The following is a 20,186-nucleotide window of genomic DNA, read 5'->3' as shown; positions in this document are numbered from 1 at the left end:
GTCTAGTAAATGTCTGGTTGGTATGAAAAAGTAACAAATCCTAATACTATGTTACTCTAAGTATTAGATGTTATAAACTTAAGGACTGAACTAAAGCAGAGTGTGCTGCTAGAGATGTACAGTGTTCAAAGAAAATATAAAATTACAATTTTTAAAATTTACAAAACTGACGTACTGAGGGGAGGTGAAGTAAAGCCCGAAAAAGAATTGGCCATGATGTAATCTGCAATCTGTTGTAATGCTAGTAATCCAGTTGGATTGTGGCCTTTCTTCATCTGTTCCTGAATAAGGCATTCCAGGTCTTCCCGAAAGGCCTGTAATACACAAAAATAATCACTGAGCACATGCATCTCACTTGGACCAGACTGACCCAAACATAACTTGCTCTGACATAATCAATCATTCCCCCATCTCTCTTGTTTTTGTTTGTTTGTTTTTCTTGTCTTTTCTAGGGCTGCACCCGAGGCATGTGGAGGTTCCCAGGCTAGGGGTCAAATTGGAGCTGTAGCCACCGGCATACACCACAGCCACAGCAACTCGGGATCCAAGCCACATCTGCGACCTACACAACAGCTCATGGCAATGCTGGATCCTTAACCCACTGAGCGAGGCTAGGGATCAAACCCGCAACCTCATGGTTCCTAGATGGATTCATTAACCACTGAGCCATGATGGGAATTCCCCCATCTCTCTTTTGGATAGCTTTCATCTACACTACTTTAAGCAAATGTAGAACACAAAATAACAAAATTAAAACATTGGAAGAAGAAGCAAGCTTGCTTTCAGGGGAGGAAAAAATCACTAGGTATTCTCACTCTCAAAGAAAATGAACTATTATAACATCTACAATAGACAGGTATAGACAAAAGTAACTCTGTTAATATGCAACCAGAGCACCAAAGTATAGACTGATGTAAAAAGAAAGCCATTTGTTGCCGGGCAGCCTCATTATCCAGGTTAGGAGAGAGTCCTTATCTCAACAGGGCATGACTACAGTGACTCACAGCAAAAATCTTCACTAAGACACAGTAAATCATGGCTTCCATGTTATGATTTCTATGGTAATTCCTCACCCCTATAAATTCTGAAAGCACGTCTATAAAGAGCTGAGAGCTGATTACTCCCTTTTTACAACACTGTGTTGAAGAAAACTCCCCTGCCCCCCAACTTTGGGTACTATATGTTCCTGTTCTGAAGCTCTGCTTTTTTTCTTTGTGTGTGTGTGTGGTAGAAACAGTATTTACATTAAAAAAAACCCGAAGATTAAGAGAAAAATTTCTATTCCAATAACCCTTGAGTTGCTAGTATGATTTATCATTTGAAACATCTCCCAATCCTTCACATTTGTTGAAATAACTGGTTTTATATTTCTATCACACCCAACCAACACATTTTATTAAATGCATCATTTATTCTCTTGCTCATGTTTGTACTCATTCATTTTAAACTTGAAGGTTCTTGCAGTATAAATTATCTAGATCTTGCCCTTCCATTTAAGATTGGTTACATGTGTAGCAGAATGCCCTGCCAGAAATTAAATTCAATTTGTTCCCACTTGACCTAAGAGGGAGAAGGTAGAAAACTGCTTTGGACTCATTACCTTCAAGAGGGGTGACATAAATACTATGGAGACCACTGAGAAATCCTCCACAGAAGGGTGACTCTCCTTCGAGTCACTGACAGTGGCCTTCCTCATTAGGCTGGGAATAAGATCTTGCTTAGAGGATGGCTGAATACCTCAGAGGTTTTTAGAATGAAGAACTTTATATAAATTTTAAGAAATAGCATAGAAGCTCATGGTGAAAAAGGGAAATGTGGTTCTGAGGCTATGAGGTGGTAGTAAGTATTAGGGCTAGTCCTGACTCAATACTTGTGTTGCTCTGAGAGCAACAACTGAAAGGCATCTGTGATGTGAACTTAGAGAGCTGAATGCTAATAGTTGTAATCTTGGGAGCTCAACCATGGGCGCCATGGAACACCTTAACCGAGCTCAGCACAGGCAGGGAGGGAGGTGTATTCTTCCCTGATGCATCTTGGTGACCTGCCCAGGCATCTGGGTCAACAGTGAACCTGTATCTTCTGTTGGAGAAGGTTTTCAACGCCACCACTACATGGCAGGGAGGGACAGGGCAGTGGCAGTGGTGGACTGAACAGACTTTGGTGTGACCCATTTGTAGACTCAGACACATGTGTACCACTGATGAACCTTCTTAGACTATGTTAAGCCACTTGAAGTTCTTGGGACAATTAGGGGAAAGTAGAAGTTCCAAGAGGAAGATACTGTCCTTTTTGCTTATATAGCAGATGGATGTTTGAATGATTAATTTAAAAAATACTAGTTGTTACTATATTTGAATTCTGAGTTTATGGAACAGTTTATACCAGTTAAATATAGTTTTCCTTTTACAAATTCAAGGCTTGTTAAATGTAAATTCTTTGCTAATTTAAAAAATTCTAAACCTCTAATTTCATTGACTTTTATCTAGTTCTTTTATTCTATCTTGTCTTTTTAGGGCCTCACCCATGGCACACGTAAGTTCCCAGGCTAGGGGTCAAATTGGAGCAACAGCTGCAACCTACACCACAGCTCATAGCAACGCTGGATCCTTAACCCACTGAGTGAGGCCAGGGATCGAACCCATGTCCTCATGGATACTAGTTAGGTTCGTTACCACTGAACCACAACAGGAACTCCCTCTGGTTCATTTAAATGTGATTTCAACCAAAGAAACTATCGTATGAAATATGCTCTACAAAAACATGTTTCAGAAAACTCCACTAATACATTTCTAAGACTCTGTGAACATAAATTGGTTGTGAGCTAATATAAGTTGGATGGACACCTTGATACTGATGAGTAACAGGAGTGTTTTACCATGTTTAAGGCTAAAAGGAAAAGAAGTTTCCAGATTTACTCATTTATCTTTATAAAGACTATAGAAAACTTCTAGATGCCTGGCAATGGGCCAATGTGCTCTTCTGAAACTTTATCTTCTCTTCAAAACCAAAAGCTATTTAAAGTTTCCTCAGTTCAAAGAAGCAATAACCAATACTCTTTGATTTGGTTTTAAAAAATTGATACCTATTTTATGTATAACAATAGCTCTTTATGTATAACAATTTTTATTTTATTAAATGCTATACTTTACGTTGTTCCAAGAAGAATTTAAGGCAGATTCCGTAGATTAAAATGACACAAAAATAAATATAAGAAAAATCAAGCTAAGGAGAAAATATGCATAAAGAGGTTAGATAGAGCCAGGAATGAGATTAAGACACAAAGCACACACTATAAAACTGTATCATTTGCCAGAAATGGGCCAAATTTTATCTAAAGTCTCCAGCAGCAAACATGAATCAAGACAATCATTCAGTATGCTGATTTACAATGGCTTTAAGAAAAAAAAAATCCAACTAGTTGCCCAAGAGAATCACACTATTTATGATACTGATGAGAAATTTCTGCTGTGTGGAATGAGAAAGCTAAATAAGAAAGGTTGAAAAATCTGTTCAAGGTCACAGAGCTAGTAAATGTTAGAGGTTAAGGACTCAGGTCACATGTTTTTTTTCATTAGCAAGAATGCATTTTTCATTTCCATTTATCCATAATATGGTAAGTACCATCCTAAAGCTTTGAGATGATCCATGGTGTCACAGAGGGATGCATAAGCCCTTCTGAAATCAATTAAGAGAAAAACATGAACTCCCCTTTAAGGCTAGTGAATAGCTGATATGCAATACAGGAGAAGAAAATAATTTTCAATGTAAATGAAAAGCCCCAGTCTTTTTACAGTTGACTGTGCTTAAACAGATATAGATCATTTAATTCCAAAAGATTTAATATTTTCATCATGAATACGTAACTCATTTGTTAGTTTCAAATATTTTTGAAATATTGTTCAGATAATTACCTAAGTCATAAAACAGTATAAAATTTACTGATGATAAAAAATTGTTTCAGCTGATTGTAAAATTTATCAATAGGCTTTTTAAGCCTTCATTAAAATATTATATTAAAAGACTAAAACTTCTGCTTATCTTTATGATAGTTAATCATATTCCTACTAAAATCTGGTGTTAATAAAATAATCCTTTACAGATGATTCATTTGAATCTCACAACAAAGTCCTGAGATAGGCAATGATTTGATCAGTTGCACAGCAAATAAGTAAATGGAATAAAGATTTAAATCTTGAACTTTCGGTTGGGCATAAGATCTTTGCCTAATTTATCAGAGATGAGTTGTATCACTGAAACCAAATACAGGCATATCTCATTTTATTGCACTTTATTGTGTCTTGCAGATACTGCATTTTTTTTACAAATTGAAGGTTTGCGGCAGCCCTGTGTCAAGCAAATCTATCAGAGCCATTTTTCCAACAGCATTATTTTAAAATTAAAGTATCAAAGTTTGTACATGGTTTTCTTATTTTATTTTATTTTTTTCCAGGGCCACAGGTGTGGCACATGGAAGTTCCTGGGCTAGGGATTGAATAGGAGCTGCAGCTGCAAGCCTATGCCATAGCCACAGCAGGGCAGGATCCAGGCCACAGCCAGTCCTCGATCTACACCATAGCTCACAGCAACACCAGATGAGCGAGGCCAGGGACTGAACTTGCATCCTCATGGATACTAGTCACGTTTGTTTCTATGTGACTACGTGAGAACTCCTGTACGTTGTTTTCTTAGATATAATGCTATTATGCATTTAATAGACTACAGTAGAGTGTAAATATATCTTTTATACTTATTGGAAAACCAAAAAATTTGTGACTCATTTTACTGCGATGTTTGTTTTACTTCAGTGGTCTGCAACTGAATCTGCAGTATCCCTGAGGTATGCCTATACAACTAATAAGGCAGCAGGTGTGCTGTGATCAGAAACATGCATAAACCTCTTAGGCTAGATTAGAGCATTACCTTGTAATGATAGATAAAGCAGATCCTAGAGCACCAAAGTACTTGCCCTCTCAGCTAGCAATTTTCCCATCAAAGAAGAATGAGGGAGTTCCCGTCGTGGCTCAGTGGAAACAAATCTGACTAGCATCCATGAGGAGGCAGGTTCAACCCCTGGCCTTTCTCAGTGGGTTAAGGATTCCATGTTGCTGTGAGCTGTGGTGTAGGTCGCAGATGTAGCTTGGATCCCATGTTGCTGTGGCTGTGGCCAGCAGCTGTAGCTCAGATTAGACCTCTAGCCTGGGAACCTCATATGCCGAAGGTGCAGCCCTAAAAAACAGACCAAAAAAGAAAAAAAAAGAAGAATGAGAAACTAACTTATAAGTAGGGCAGCAAGATCACATGCTGGGATTTTGAAGTCAGAATAAACCAACAATTCCCTAGGGTCTCCACTAGAGAAGAGTCAAGTTAAAAGATCAAACAACACATAAGCTTTTACAGCATAAACCATCTTCCTTCTCAGATTGAGAACAATAAAGACGAGGAGGTAGTAGAAGCTGTTACACTTTGAATACATGAGTATGTGACTATAAAGAAGGCAAAGTGCCACTGGGATGACAGATTCTTTAAGGCCTTCAAAACTAAAAATACAGTCTAATAAATTATGATTATAATCTTCAAAGTATTGTCACAAGAGCATAAAAATGCTTTAAGTTAGCAATACTGTATATAACTCTATATATACATTTCCACAAAAATAGTTGCCTACTATGAACTAGGCTCATTTCATTCAACTGTCACAACCACCACATGAGATCCATTTTTACTAACAAGGAAAGTGAAGCTCAAGTGAGTTTCCTAATGTCAGAGCTATTAAGTGGTGGTTAAGTCCAGATCCCAAACAAGGACTATACACATATATGCATGTATAAGAAATTCACATGAACAGATTAAAACTGGAAATGATGAGAAAATGGGCTGGCCCCTAACTAGGTCACAAGAGGCTGGCACTCCAGGATCTCTCCAATCTATTAGGCCAATTTCTGGCTGTATCTATCCTGCATGCTACCACATGCTCTGGTCTATCCTAAGAGGTTCACTGAGCATGCTCTGATCACAACTTGTACTCTTCTATCCTTGTTCACTATATTTCATCAAATGGGAATGCTGGCTTCTACTCTTCCTCTACCCTTTCCTCAACACTGTCTTAAATGCCACCTTCTCCTTGAAGTCTCTCCTTTAATCACCACACTTAGGAGGGCTCTCTCTCAATTGCTTCTCTTCCCAGCCCACTTTGAATTCTTTCAGTATTTGCCTAGACACCCTTAGGGTACCTACCTATCATGATTGCGATTTATTTTCCCTACTCTGTTCTACTGTAATAATCAATGACTGGGACTGTGTCTTTCACATTTCTAGAGTCTCCCAGTGTCCAATTATTGTAAGTTAGAGCTTCTTTTATTTTCCTAGATTTAAGGAAAGAATCTGACCTCATCTTAATTGAATTAGCGATAGCAAAGATCCATTTCACAGGTTATTAACACTGGTATCTGAGGCTCTAGAAAAGTCTTATCAGTCACTTGAATGAGAAATTCCTTCCCTGTAATTAGGCCTGTCCATCATCTAGTGGGAGAAATTCATTTTTTAATAAGAAATGAATCTTCATAGAAAGTTATAAATTTTTAAAAAGTCATTTAGTTCTTCAATGCAAACAAAATCCTACTTGAAAATTTGTCTATCCCTAGAAAATTAATAGTTTGGACAGCTCTCTTATCAAACACATGTCCCAAAATGTGTGGTTAAAAAGGAAATCACTAGGTGAAAAAAAGAATGTTCAAGTTAGAGAGAGGGGGCTTTAAAAGGAGTTCCTGTCGTGGCTGAATGGTACTGAACCCGACTAATATCCATGAGGATGTGGGTTCAATCTCCAGACTCGCTCAGTGGATTAAGGATCAGGCATTGCTGTGTTGCTGTGGCTGTGGCTGTGGCTGGCAGCTGGAGCTCTGATTCGACCCCTAGCCTGGGACCTTCCATATGCAGAGAGTGCAGCCCTAAAAAAATCCGCAAAAAAAAAAAAAAAAAAAAAAAAAAAGAAGAAGCCTTCTCTGAATTGCCATTGCAATTGATACATCTTCTGTCAATGTTGGTAGTGATCCCGTATCACTTTAGTAATTGATAAAGTATGAATAAAGATAAACTTGTAAAAACATGAACAATTCAGAAATTTGAGATCCACATAAGGTAAGAGTATACTTTAAATTCATACATATTCATGTATAATAGAAATCAAAAGTAGGAGTAATTTAGGCTTCTGTATCTAAGATCAGAACTTTCAGTAGGAAGTGGCAATAGATGAATGATTTTTTAAGTCACAGAAAAGAGAATCAATTTGATGGGAAAAAAACCTGACCTGATGTGATTGTTTTTGTTAAGACTAAAAGAAAAAAAATACATAGGCTGATTTGCAAGTAATGTCTAACTTCCAAAAAATCAGGTAACAGAATACTGACAAGTATCAGAGCTAGATTTTAAATATCCACATCTGGATGTTCTACTTCATAATAATTACTAGAAAGAAAAACTGGAGCAAAAACAAAAACAGATTATAGACTTGCTGCTCCCAAGGCACCCTGCAATTATGTAATTAGATCCCTCCTAAAGTGGGATTAGGAGCATAACAAACTTACTTAGAATTTCTCCATTAAGAAATGTATTCATTTGGAAATAGAATACCACTGGTCCTGTTGAAAGGAGAAAAAACAAATAAACTAAATTTTCTTCTGGAAGATCTTTCTCCTGTATCTAAGTGTCTTGATTAATATAAAACTAAAGGTTAGAATAATCTTTTCTTAAAAGATGGTATAGAATAAAAATGCAAACAAAGTTAATGAAGAATACTTGCACCTGAAATTTCCAAGGTGATAATATAAATCATTATCATTTTGACCAATTGTTCTAATTAAGGTGATCTGTTAACATTTTAGGCCTTAGTTATAGCGATATTCTAAATCTTGATATATCTAATTCTAAACATTGCTTTGAAATTTCTAACTTTAAAATAAGCTTGAAGCATTACACATTGCTCTATTATTAAGAAATCAAAGTTGCATTTTATTCACCGTTAAACTAGGGATAATAATACTTCTTTGATTGAGTTGTTCTGAAGATTAAATAGTATTCAATACTTAATAGGTGCCTGGTACAGAGTGAGGAATTTAAAAAACTTTTTGCTTTTATTAGTTTCTTTCCTGATTTCCTTTTTTCCCAAATGAACTCAGTGTTTTATTTTATTTTACTTTAATTTTATTTTTTTAGGTCTGCACCTGCGGCACATGGAAGTTCCCAGGGTTGAATCAGAGCTGCAGATGCTGGCCTATGCCACAGCCACTACAACACAGGATCTGAGCAGCCCCTGCAACCTATGTCTCAGCTCACTACAATGCTGGATCTTTTAACCCACTGAGTGAGGCCAAGATCAAACCAGCATCCTCCTGGACACTAGTTGGGTCCTTAAGTTGCTGGAACTCAGCATTTTAGATAGAAGGCTTATAAATTTGTTTCTTAGAAACATGTGAATTAGTGATACCTTTGATTTTGCTCTTTACTGGTTATGGGTTTTGTCCAACAGAATCAACCCCAACATTCACAGGAGACACGCAGAGGTTTTAAGAAAACTATATTCACAGAAATATTATAAGCTTGGGCTTAATGGAACAAAGAGTAAAAAAGAAAATAGGTCTTTGATCTCCCAAACCTCTACAAGAAGGATACAGGGTGAGAAAAAACAAACAAACAAACAAAAAACACAGCTGCAAACACAGGCTACCTTTCAAGGAAAAGGAAGAATAATTCAAAGGGTGGAACCAAAAGCTCAGAGGGCAGAGCCAAGAACTGGAGAGACTCATCCCTACTAAGTAGAAGCACTGAGTCCTCAACAAGAGAACTTCTAAGCATTTGCCCAGATGAATGTCAGAATTGCTATGGACCAATGACTCCTCTGTACCCCCAATTTCTCCTTTTTGAACAGAGATGTCTACAGCAGTTATCTCTGCCTATCCCACCAATGGCTCTGTGTGTGTGTGTGGGGGGGGGGTGCAGATAGCTTGTCTCTGGTTCACAGGTCTTAAGATTGAGGGGAGCTCCCCTGTGGCTCAGTGGGATTGGTGGCATCTTGGAAGTGCTGGGACTCAGTTCGATCCCTGGGCCAGCAAGGTAGGTTAAAGATCTGGCATTGCTGCAGCTATGGCTTAGATCACAACTATGGCTCAGATCTGATCCCTGGCCTAGGAACTCCATATGCTGCAGGGTGGCCAGAAATTTAAAAAAAGAAATATCACCGGTAGTGGAGTTTCTGTTGTGGCTCAGCAGAAATGAACCTGACTAATATCCATGAGGATGAGGGTTCAATCCCTGGCTTTGATCAGTGGGTTAAGGATCTGGCGTTGCCGTGAGCTGTGGCATAGGTCGCAGATGTGGCTCGAATCCTGTGTTACTGTGGGTGTGATGTAGGCCAGCAACTGTAGCTCTGATTTAACCCCTAGCCTGGGAACTTCCATATGCCACAGGAGCAGCCCTTAAAAAAAAAAGAAGAAGAAGAAGAAGACTGAGAGGAACTGTACTTAAGGAGCTGTTTTTAAGGAATTACACTTGAGGAATATCAATTGTACCTGGACCAGATTTAGATGACGATATTCTGGATTCAGGTTAATGTTGTAATGGGATGAAACTTCAGCAGAGATGTTAGTAGAGGGTGAGTGTATTTTGCATGTGGGAGCAAGGTAAATAAGCTGTGGTAGACTGTGGTGTTTTTAAAATAAATTGTGATCAGAGAGTGGACAATCCTACCATCAAAAGGTAGAGTTTAATTCTACCTCCCTTGAGTATGGGCTGAATTTAGTGACTTAATTCCAACCAACAAATAAGATGGAAGCGATGGTGTTTAATGTTGGAGATTAGGTCATAAAAGGCAGTGCAGCCTTCTCTTTGCTCTCAGATACATGCTCTGGAGGAGAATATTCAAATGGCCTCAGGTAAAAGTCCACCTGGCAAGGAACTGCGCCTTTTGCCAATAGCCATGTGAATGACCTATCTTAAGAGTGAAAACCTCTACTCCAGTCAAGCCTTTAGATGACAGCAGCCCTAACTGATGTCTTGACTACACCTTCATGAAAGACCTTAGGCCAGAACCACTCAACTAAGGTGCTCCTGAATCCCTGACCCACAGAAATGATGACACAAAGCTTGTTGTTTAAAGCTGTTAAGTTCTGCTATTTAGCAATACCAGACATCATGAAAAGTTGGTTGTATTAAAAGCTGTTGTCCTGGAGTTCCCGTCGTGGCGCAGTGGTTAACGAATCCGACTACGAACCATGAGGTTGCGGGTTTGGTCCCTGCCCTTGCTCAGTGGGTTAACGATCCGGCGTTGCTGTGAGCTGTGGTGTAGGTCGCAGACACGGCTCGGATCCCGCATTGCTGTGGCTCTGGAGTAGGCTGGTGGCTACAGCTCCGATTGGACCCCTAGCCTGGGAACCTCCATATGCCGTGGGAGCGGCCCAAGAAATAGCAAAAAGACAAAAAAAAAAAGCTGTTGTCCTAAACCATGGCAGAAAGGCAAAATGTAAACACTTCTCCAAGTCTTGAACAAACAAGATTTTAAATCCACTAGCAAAGATCTAGGGGAAAAAATGATCAATTCACAATTCTTTTAAATCTTCGTTTCTCTCTGGGCTGAAAACTATCACTCTTGCTACATGAATATGAAAATGACAATCTACACGCCTTTCCCATCACTTCATTAAATTTCTCAAGGCATAAGTAAAATGGATATTTTAAGCCAATTTACAAATGGCAATACACAAATATAAAAAAATTAGGTAATCTACTCATGGTTATGCTGTTTTTAGTTTAATGAAGAAATTAAGAACCCTGACAGAAATATATTAATACTTTTTTCTTTCAAACTTTAGTTAGAATTGATTGGTCCTCTTTGGAGCACTTCCCAAAGAAATCTCAATATTTAATAATCTTGAACAAGATCTGAACTTCATCTCACTCTTTCAGTTACTTTATTCTACATATTACTATAACCCTTTGGCTAATGAATTAGTTCTTCAAAGTGGGGTTTCTTTAGAGAAGGAAATACATCTATTTTGGCCCAAATAATTAACATGCCTTTCAAGTATTTATAAACATAGAAACTTGTTTGCATAAAAGAAGGCACTGAACATTTACTCCCTCATGATGAATTTTCTGGTTAGTCTCCCTTCCACTGGAAAAGGTTTCTTTAAGGGTTTATTTAAATGATAGCTTTACATTTAAGCTATACTTAAAGTCTTCAAAGCTTGAATTGCTTTTATAACTTGTACTTGCTTTTATCTAGGCCACTGATATAGAAGAATTACTGAAGAGTGGAATTTCCCTTTGGCTTTAGACTCAACCTCTGTGATTAAATTCACAAGGGCACAACAAAAATGATTTAGCAAGGCCATTTCAGGCAGTTCTATGTCTTGATGCTTATTTTAGTACCTAAGTTGGAAATCTAATATAACTCAAACCTGGGCATCATGGGTCTACACATGCTGAACTCTACCTTAAGGGGTCCATGAACTTCATTATACATAAAGTTATGAATTTATTTTGCATCTTAAATCAAGCTGCTCTCTCATTTTCCAACACTTATATGTGAACTTTACGATTCCACTTAAGGTTTGAAAGAAACTAACAAATCACTGGAATATGATTTACGAAGTCTGAATATTACTGTATAGACAGAATTTTCAGCTTGAGTTAAAATAAGAATCCATATTTAACCCAGTTAGTTTTGTGCGTGTGCACACATGTGTACCTATATTAGGTATATGCAACATAACCTGCCAAATCACAGACATCCTAATAAAACTTAAGTCTTCCCATGCTGCTCTGATATCCAAAGGAAGAAGGAAATGTATGCACGGGATGTATCTAACTCATTTCTGTGTTCTTAACACTTCACTCATGCCTTTCTTTCTTTTCTTCAGATACTCAGTCTGAAATGGGGGTCCTTGAGTTCAGTAGCATCTTTTGTCCTCCTTTAATGAAACATTATAGTTGGAAATCACACAAGAAAATTTATAATCACCAAGACAATACTGGTCTGCTATTAAAGCCTTGCAAATTACATTTATAAATTAGGTGCTTACTTTGCCTCTGAAAGGTTGGGGACAAATAGTCACTCATTCTTCCTCCACCCCTCTTCTAACCTGAAAGTAGTTTAAGATAAATCCTACCTCATTGTATCAAGACTTCCAAAGAGAAAGAAAAATTATAGCCTTCTAATTATTTCAACTCACCGGACTTTGCAAGATTTGAGTAACTCGTTTCCTTTGCTCCATCATATTGAAGTCTTGTCGTAGATCAGGAGACATGTTCCTCTCCCTTATGTATTCTGGGTCATTTTCATTGATACGGTCAAAGTACCTCTCTTTGTGAGGCATGCTGGGAGGAGGAGGAGTAGTAACCACACCTTGGCTAGCATCTGAACTCATGCTTCAAGTCTGCCGATATCCCTTGTCACCTGCATGAATAAACACAAAGTAGGATATTCATGATAAATTCATTATTAAATTCAAATTTTACATGGGTCAAGCAGAACTCTTTTTTTTTTTTTTTGCCATCAGAGTAACAGTGGCAACTTTCTTTAAAAAGTGGCTTCTCAAGGAATTCCCTTGTGTTGAAGGATCCAGTGAAGTCACTGCTTGGGTTGCTGCTATGGTGCAGCCTCAGTCCCTGGCCTGGGAATTTTCACATGTTGCTGACACAGTCAAAAAACAAACAAAAAGTACCTCCTCAAAAAATATTAGAACAATTTCTTTTTCTTTTTATGGTCATACCTGCAGCATGTGTAAGCTCTCAGGCCAGGGGTTGAATTGGAACTGCAGCTGAGGTCTACACCACAGCCACAGGAACACCAGATCTGAGCTGCATCTGCAACCTATGCTGCAGACTATGGCAACACTGGATCCTTAACCCACTAAGTGAGGCCAGGGATTAAACTCACATCCTCATGGACACTGTCGGGTTCTTAACCTGCTGAGCCACAACGGAACTCCTAGAACAACTTTTTTTTTCCCTTTCTTTTAGGACTGCAGGTGCAGCGTATGGAAGTTTTCCGGCTAGGGATCGAATCAGAGCTGCAGCTGCTGGCCTACAACACAGCCACAGCAATGCCAGATCTGAGCTATATCTGTGACCTGTGCTGCAGCAGCTATGCTGGATCCTTAAGCCACTGAGTGAGGCCAGGGATCAAACCTGCATCCTCATGGATGCTAGTCAGGTTCATAACCTTCTGAGCCACAATGGGAACTCCACAATTTCTAATTAAGGTAAAAATATCTTAGATTATAATGCTAAATTAGAAATTGCTATTTTCAGAGATAGTGGAAACTTGTGGTTCAATTATAATAATGTCATTAACTGCTAAATGAATTTCTTATTTTTTTAAATGAACTTTTAAAGGAGGCATGATCTGCAACTAGAGACTCATACTAAGTGAAATAAGTCAGAAAGAGAAAGACAAATACCATACGATATCACTTATATCTGGAATCTAATATATGGCACAAATGAACCTTTCCACAGAAAAGAAACAAGCTCATGGACATGGAGAACAGACTTGTGGTTGCCAAGGGGGAGGGAGAGGAAGTGGGGTGGACTGGGAGTCTGGGGTTAGAAGATTCAAATTATTGCATTTGGAGTGGATAAGCAAGGAGATCCTGCTGTATAGCCCAGGGAACTATATTTAATCACTTGTGATGGAACATGATGGAGAATAATGTGAAAAAAAGAATGCATATGTAACTGGGTCACTTTGCTGTATAGCAGAAACTGGCAGAACATTATAAATCAACTATAATTTATAAAAAAGAAAAAAAAAGAAAAGGGGGCAGGATCAAAATATTAGAAAGTAAGGGAGTTCCCATTGTGGCTCAGTTGAAAAAAACCCTACAAGCATCCATGAGGATGGCCTCATGGATATGAGTTATCATGGATCCCTGGCCTCGCTCAGTGGCTTAAGGATCTGGAGTTGCCATGAGCTGCTGTGGTGTAGGTTGGGTTTGGATCTGGCATTGCTGTGGCTGTGGTGTAGGCTGGTGGCTTATAGCTCCAACCTGACCCCTGGCTTGGGAACTTCCATATGCTGCAGGTATGTCACTGAAAAGCAATTAAAAAAAAAAAAAAAAGGTAAAATGCCATATGATAAAATTTGCCTATGATAGCAAATTTTCACAACTAGTGATTACTGTTAGTGGGGTTTCTCTTTTCTCTCTTGCTCTTGCTTTTATGTTGGCCCAAACTCTGTCATATTTAATGACAACTATATTTTATAGTTAATGTAGTTTACTAAGACATGAGAGAAACACACATGTAAGTTTTTCAAATGATTCTTTAAGTTCTGCAGAAAATGTAGTCAGTATTAAGGTTGCCAGACTATATAACTTAGCAGACAATACTTCAAATCCAAGTAAGAAACAGTAAGAAGCTATTCATAAACCACAAGAATGGTTGATTGATTCACCTATTACTGACACTTAGGATAATCCTTGATTTTATGCTAAGGAAACAAATTCATTTGAGTTTTGCTGTAGCTAAGTACCTAATCAACCAACTGTAGCCAGATCAACAAGCCAGTCATTTAACAGCTATCCCCCAGCACCAGGCTGTGATGAAGTTATCTAACCTGTCTGTGGGGAAGGACTTTCTCCAATTTGCTGTGGACCAATATTTTTGTAAAATACAAAATAATGCATTTAGATGTCATGGCAATATCAACCTGTAAGAATCTTCTAAACACTTAATATCATATTGTGTACTCATCACAGACTGGTAGTGTTCAGACTGGCACCGAATCCTGGCCCACCCTGAGAATAGTGCTGACCTAGCAGAGAGTAAGAGTTTCGCACACTAAAGGAATGGGTCCTCTGGCTTTAGGTGTACAGGGCAAAAGCCTAAATCAAGAGAACAGGATATCACTGAGTAGTGTATCCCTTTACCTAGTTGTTGTTGTTGTTTTTTAACTGAATGTAGGAGATGCAAAAATGTGCAGCAAGGAAGAAAAGGAAACCAATTTTAAAAAAGAAAATGTAAGGATGGTTTTGCTTAACATGATTTTCTCTACAGGTAGTGACAAATGTAACCTGTTCAAAATAAATGACTAAGTAACAGAAAAAAAAAAATACTGACTATAAAATGGTTACTTATTCAACTGATTATTTGCCTGATGGGAAGAATCACTTTGTAATAAGGGAAGTCAGATGTAAAACATTTCAAGTAGTCTCTATTTATGTAGAAAAGTAGGAGTTCCCGTCATGGCTCAGTGGTTAACGAATCCGACTAGGAACCATGAGGTTGCAGGTTTGATCCCTGACCTCGCTCAGTGGGTTAAGGATCCGATGTTGCCGTGAGCTATGGTGTAGGTCACAGACAGGGCTCGGATCCTGCATTGCTGTGGCTCTGGTGTAGGCGAGCGGCTATAGGTCCAATTAGACCCCTAGTCTGGGAACCTCCATATGCCACGGGAGTGGCCCTAGAAAAGGCAAAAAAAAAAAAAAAAGAAAGAAAAGAAAACTAGAGAGAAAGAAATATCCATGGACCTGAAACTCTGCAAAGTTGCTTCATAGCCTTGGATTCCCCAAGCAGAACAGCTTTCCCTTCCAGCAGAGCAGTTTTCTAAATAAATCCAGAAGAGAAAAGGCAAAGGCCACCTTTTTCTTAGGGATCTGAATCCCTCTTAAAGACTAGAGAAATCTGGTCTCACCTTTTAAACAAAATAACAACCAGTGAGATTATTGTATTTGTCTCTAGTAAGAGTTTTCTCTGATAGAATTCATCTCTAAAGCTGTCTTGACCCAACTTAGCCCAGGCAAATTCACTATAAGAAATTAAAAATTCTTGCATTAATTCTGGCCCTGGAAATCTAAACTTAATTTTAATATCATTAAATGTGTTCTCCACAGGATAAATGGCTGTTTTTTTCTAATGGAATGACCTGGCCATTTTATATTATTCCAAAAATTTGGTTTTGCTACACTATTGTTAGTTAGCTTGGCTTACGGTATTTATCTTGCCATTATTAAAAAATGTGGTACACAGAGCACCAACAGTAAGAAACCTCGCTTTTCATACCCAGCTGGGTTATCAGCAGTCTAAAGGTCTAACCAATCATTAGAACATAATTTTCTTTTTTTTTTTGATTTTTTTTTTTTAATTTTCCCACTGTACAGCAAGGGGGTCAGGTTATCCTTACATGTATACATTACAATTATATTTTTCCCCCACCCTTTCTTCTGTTGCAACATGAGTATCTAGACAAAGTTCTCAATGCTATTCAGCAGGATCTCCTTGTAAATCTATTCTAAGTTGTGTCTGATAAGCCTAAGCTCCCGATCCCACCCACTCCCTCCCCCTCCCATCAGGCAGCCACAAGTCTCTTCTCCAAGTCCATGATTTTCTTTTCTAAGGAGATGTTCATTTGTGCTGGATATTAGATTCCAGTTATAAGTGATATCATATGGTATTTGTCTTTGTCTTTCTGGCTCATTTCACTCAGGATGAGATTCTCTAGCTCCATCCATGTTGCTGCAAATGGCATTATGTCATTCCTTTTTATGGCTGAGTAGTATTCCATTGTGTATATATACCACTTCTTCCGAATCCAATCCTCTGTCGATGGACATTTGGCTTGTTTCCATGTCTTGGCTATTGTGAATAGTGCTGCAATGAACATGCGGGTGCACGTGTCTCTTTTAAGTAGAGTTTTGTCCGGATAGATGCCCAAGAGTGGGATTGCGGGGTCATATGGAAGTTCTATGTATAGATTTCTAAGGTATCTCCAAACTGCTCTCCATAGTGGCTGTACCAGTTTACATTCCCACCAACAGTGTAGGAGGGTTCCCTTTTCTCCACACCCCCTCCAGCACTTGTTATTTGTGGATTTCTTAATGATGGCCATTCTGACTGTTGTGAGGTGGTGTCTCATGGTAGTTTTGATTTGCATTTCTCTTATAATCAGCGATGTGGAGCATTTTTTCATGTGTTTGTTGGCCATCTGTATATCTTCTTTGGAGAAATGTCTATTCAGGTCTTTTGCCCATTTTTCCATGGATTGATTGGTTTTTTTGCTGTTTGGTTGTAAGAACATAATTTTCTTAGAAGCTGTTTATAACAAACCCACTTGAATTCCTTAAAACAGCTTATTGCTAGCATATAATAATTTCAAGAATAATTAGTTTTTAAAAAATCAAACTCACATATATTACTAAATGCCATGCTGACTTGGTCAAATACAGACTAAGTGGGTACTCAATAAATGAGACATCAGTTAACAAAGAAATCAATTCTGTTTAGTTTACCACACTATGTCACTGGCTTCTTTAGTCATTTTAAAAAAAGGAATTCCACAAATATGTCTTTAGTTGGACTTTAACATATTCATCAACACCAAAAACACTATTTTGCTTAATGGAGGAGTCAAGCTAGATAATAAACTGGTGTCTAACTGAATTTGCTGATACCTATAAACTAATTTTATTAAAACACAGCACAAAACAAGGAACTGTGGTAGTAGATTCATTTTGTTGTCCCAGCATTGGTTTAAGAAACTGGTAATAGAAACATTGATAAGTAAAAGCTTAGTTTAAAGAACTCTTGATGAATGCATTTTTAGAGCAAGATAAAGAGGAAAATATAACCACTCATTTTAATAATAAAAGTATTGTATGTGTGTAAAACTTTATATAGTTTATAACATGCTTTTACACCTTTCTACCTTATTTTATCTTTGCAAGTACACAATGAGATAGAAGTTAATAATCTGGAGGGTCAATGAATTAAACATCCTCCTGAAAATCCCATTGCTTATGTCATAGCCAATATTTAAAGTCACAATGTCTATCTTCTAGTCCACTTTACAATGACACATACTATTTTACATATCATAAAACATAAAGCTACAAAAATTTGAGACTTTTGGTCTATATAATGTCCTAAATAGTAAGCAACTGGGAGTTTATAGAATCTGTCAAAAATAAGGAAATGGCACCAAAAAGGGGAAATAAGATTAGAAATGACTCAAAACACTCTGACTTTTTTAAAACCTCAAAAGCTCATTATTTAGCATGGCTTTTTAATACAAGAATTTTCAAAGTTTTATGTACTTAGAATAAGAATTAGGAATTTATAATAAGGATACAGAAATAAAGAATAAGAATAGAAGTTTGTAAGTTAGGTGCTCTTTTATACCTAGATGCTCAACAATAAGAGTTTTATACAGATTTTAAACCGATTATAAGGAACAACTGATTATCTGAAATTTTGCAGACTAACTACTGCAGATTAAGCTATTATTTCAAGCTTGGAAAAAATTTAGGATCCACAGATTATCTGAACATAAACAGAATTCAAAAAAAAAAATGAGAGAAGCTTTCAGCAGCTTCATTATTTATAATAGCTAAGACATGGAAACAACCTAAGTATCCACCCATAGAGGAATGAATAAGAAAAATGTGATATATGCAATGAAATATTATTCAGCCATAAGAGAGAAGGAAATCCTGACATTTGCAACAATACGGATAATTTTTTTTTTTTTTTTTTTGCTTTTTAGGGCCACACAAGCTGCATATGGACGTTTCTAGGCTAGGGGTCTGATCAGGCCTATAGCTGCCAGCCTACACCACAGCCTCATGGCAATGGTGGATTCTTAACCCACCGAGCAAGGCCAGGGATCGAACCCGTGTCCTCATGAATACTAATTGGATTCATTTCTACTGTGCCACAACAGGAACTCCCTTTTTTGTCTTTAGGGCCGCACCTGCAGTATATGGAAGTTCCCAGGCTAAAGGTCGAATCAGAGCTGTAGCTGCCATCCTATACTACAGCCACAGCAACAGCAGATCTGAGCCACGTCTGAAACCTAAACCATAGCTCATGGCAATGCTGGATCCTTAACCCACTGAGCTAGGCTAGGGATTGAACTTGCATTCTCATGGATACTAGTGAGTTCGTTACTGCTAAGCCACTACTGGAACTCCCAAAATTCTAGCTTTAAAAATCTTATCCAAATATTTATGTAGTAACTAGCTAATATGTATATTTAAAGAACATTAGGTTCAAGACATAATTAGACGAAATACTTTAGAATGACAGTTTTTGAACTTTTAAAAACTGGCAATCCACAATAAGAAATATATTTTACATTGTAATCACATACAAATACATGATAGTATAACTGAAATAAATTCAGGACATGATATTTTCCCTTCCTATATGGTACAATCAATACCTTCTATTTTAATCTCTTCATTTAAAAAAAAATGCTGGTCAAATTAATTCATAATCTACCAATAAATTTTTATAATCTACAGCTCAAAAAACACTGCCTTAGGAACTCTTAAAGGCCATGGTCATATTGGAAATAGAAGGGAAAATAAGTGTGTGTGTGTGTGAGAGAGAGAGAGACAAAGACAGAAACTGGGGAGGGGATGAATATGTACTAGAGAGGTGAAAGGGAATAAGAAATGATTCCTTCATTTTTTAAAAGAAATATTTATGGTAGATTATAGTGACAAGATCCTAGTGCTTTGTGGGATAACTAAGTTTTCCTCCATTTGGGCACTATCTATGCTATCTGTATTACTCAATGTCAGCATTTGTTGTTGTCGTTGTTTTCAATTTTCTTGACTTGTACCTATGTCTAGTTTAGTTTCTGGGATCTCTTTGCTTATGTTTGAATAGTCCCCACAATGGCAGAGTACTCCATAGAGGTGGCTGAACTGGATTATTTCACTATATCACAAATCCTTCCAAATTGATCTGGTTTGTATTGTTTCTAGGCTGGGAATGGTAAAAATCTTATGAAAAGTTATTACTTAGAAAAAGTGTTTCCAAACTTGAAATTCTTATAAGTTTTAACAGTTTTCTCTAGAACATAAGCAAAAAGATGGCTGTACTTTCAAGTAGCAGGCCCACTATTCTGTATTTAAAACAATAATCAAAGATACGTTGAGATTTTAAAGCAGCATATTTGGTTAAAAGCAACAACGACAAATGCTGGTATATTTAGTTTTTCTTGAAAAGATTACTATAAGACTGTGAAGGTATTTAAAGTTCTAGATAAAAACATGAACTCTGCACAAACTATGACAGCCACATCCTCAGATTGACCAGTGAAACTTTTTTATTTTACTAATTTATTTCATTTCATTTTACTTGCTTTTTAGGGCTGCACCCCAGGCATATGGAGGTTCCCAGGCTAG

The 20,186-nt window shown here is 37.6% G+C and overlaps 1 protein-coding gene across 6 annotated transcripts in view; it reads right to left on the bottom strand.

Annotated features, from left to right (window-relative positions):
- Positions 1 to 20,186, bottom strand: part of ADD3 (adducin 3) — a 132,303-nt gene that overhangs the window by 17,850 nt on the left and 94,267 nt on the right. For 5 of the 6 annotated variants that reach the window (XM_047762764.1, XM_047762769.1, XM_047762765.1 and 2 more), the window contains exons 2-3: positions 12,225 to 12,448; positions 176 to 314 (exon numbers count right to left, since the gene is read on the bottom strand). In XM_047762764.1, coding sequence (XP_047618720.1) covers positions 176 to 314; positions 12,225 to 12,419 — 334 coding nt within the window. In that variant the 5' untranslated portion in view covers positions 12,420 to 12,448. Of the gene's footprint in view, positions 1 to 175; positions 315 to 7,583; positions 7,638 to 12,224; positions 12,449 to 20,186 lie in introns of those variants that run through there. The other variant, XM_047762770.1, reaches the window with a different exon arrangement.

Source organism: Phacochoerus africanus, chromosome 15 (assembly GCF_016906955.1).
Source record: "Phacochoerus africanus isolate WHEZ1 chromosome 15, ROS_Pafr_v1, whole genome shotgun sequence".
NCBI lineage: Eukaryota > Metazoa > Chordata > Mammalia > Artiodactyla > Suidae > Phacochoerus > Phacochoerus africanus.
Note: the sequence above shows the minus strand (reverse complement) of the source record. Positions and strands in the feature narration are given on the sequence as shown.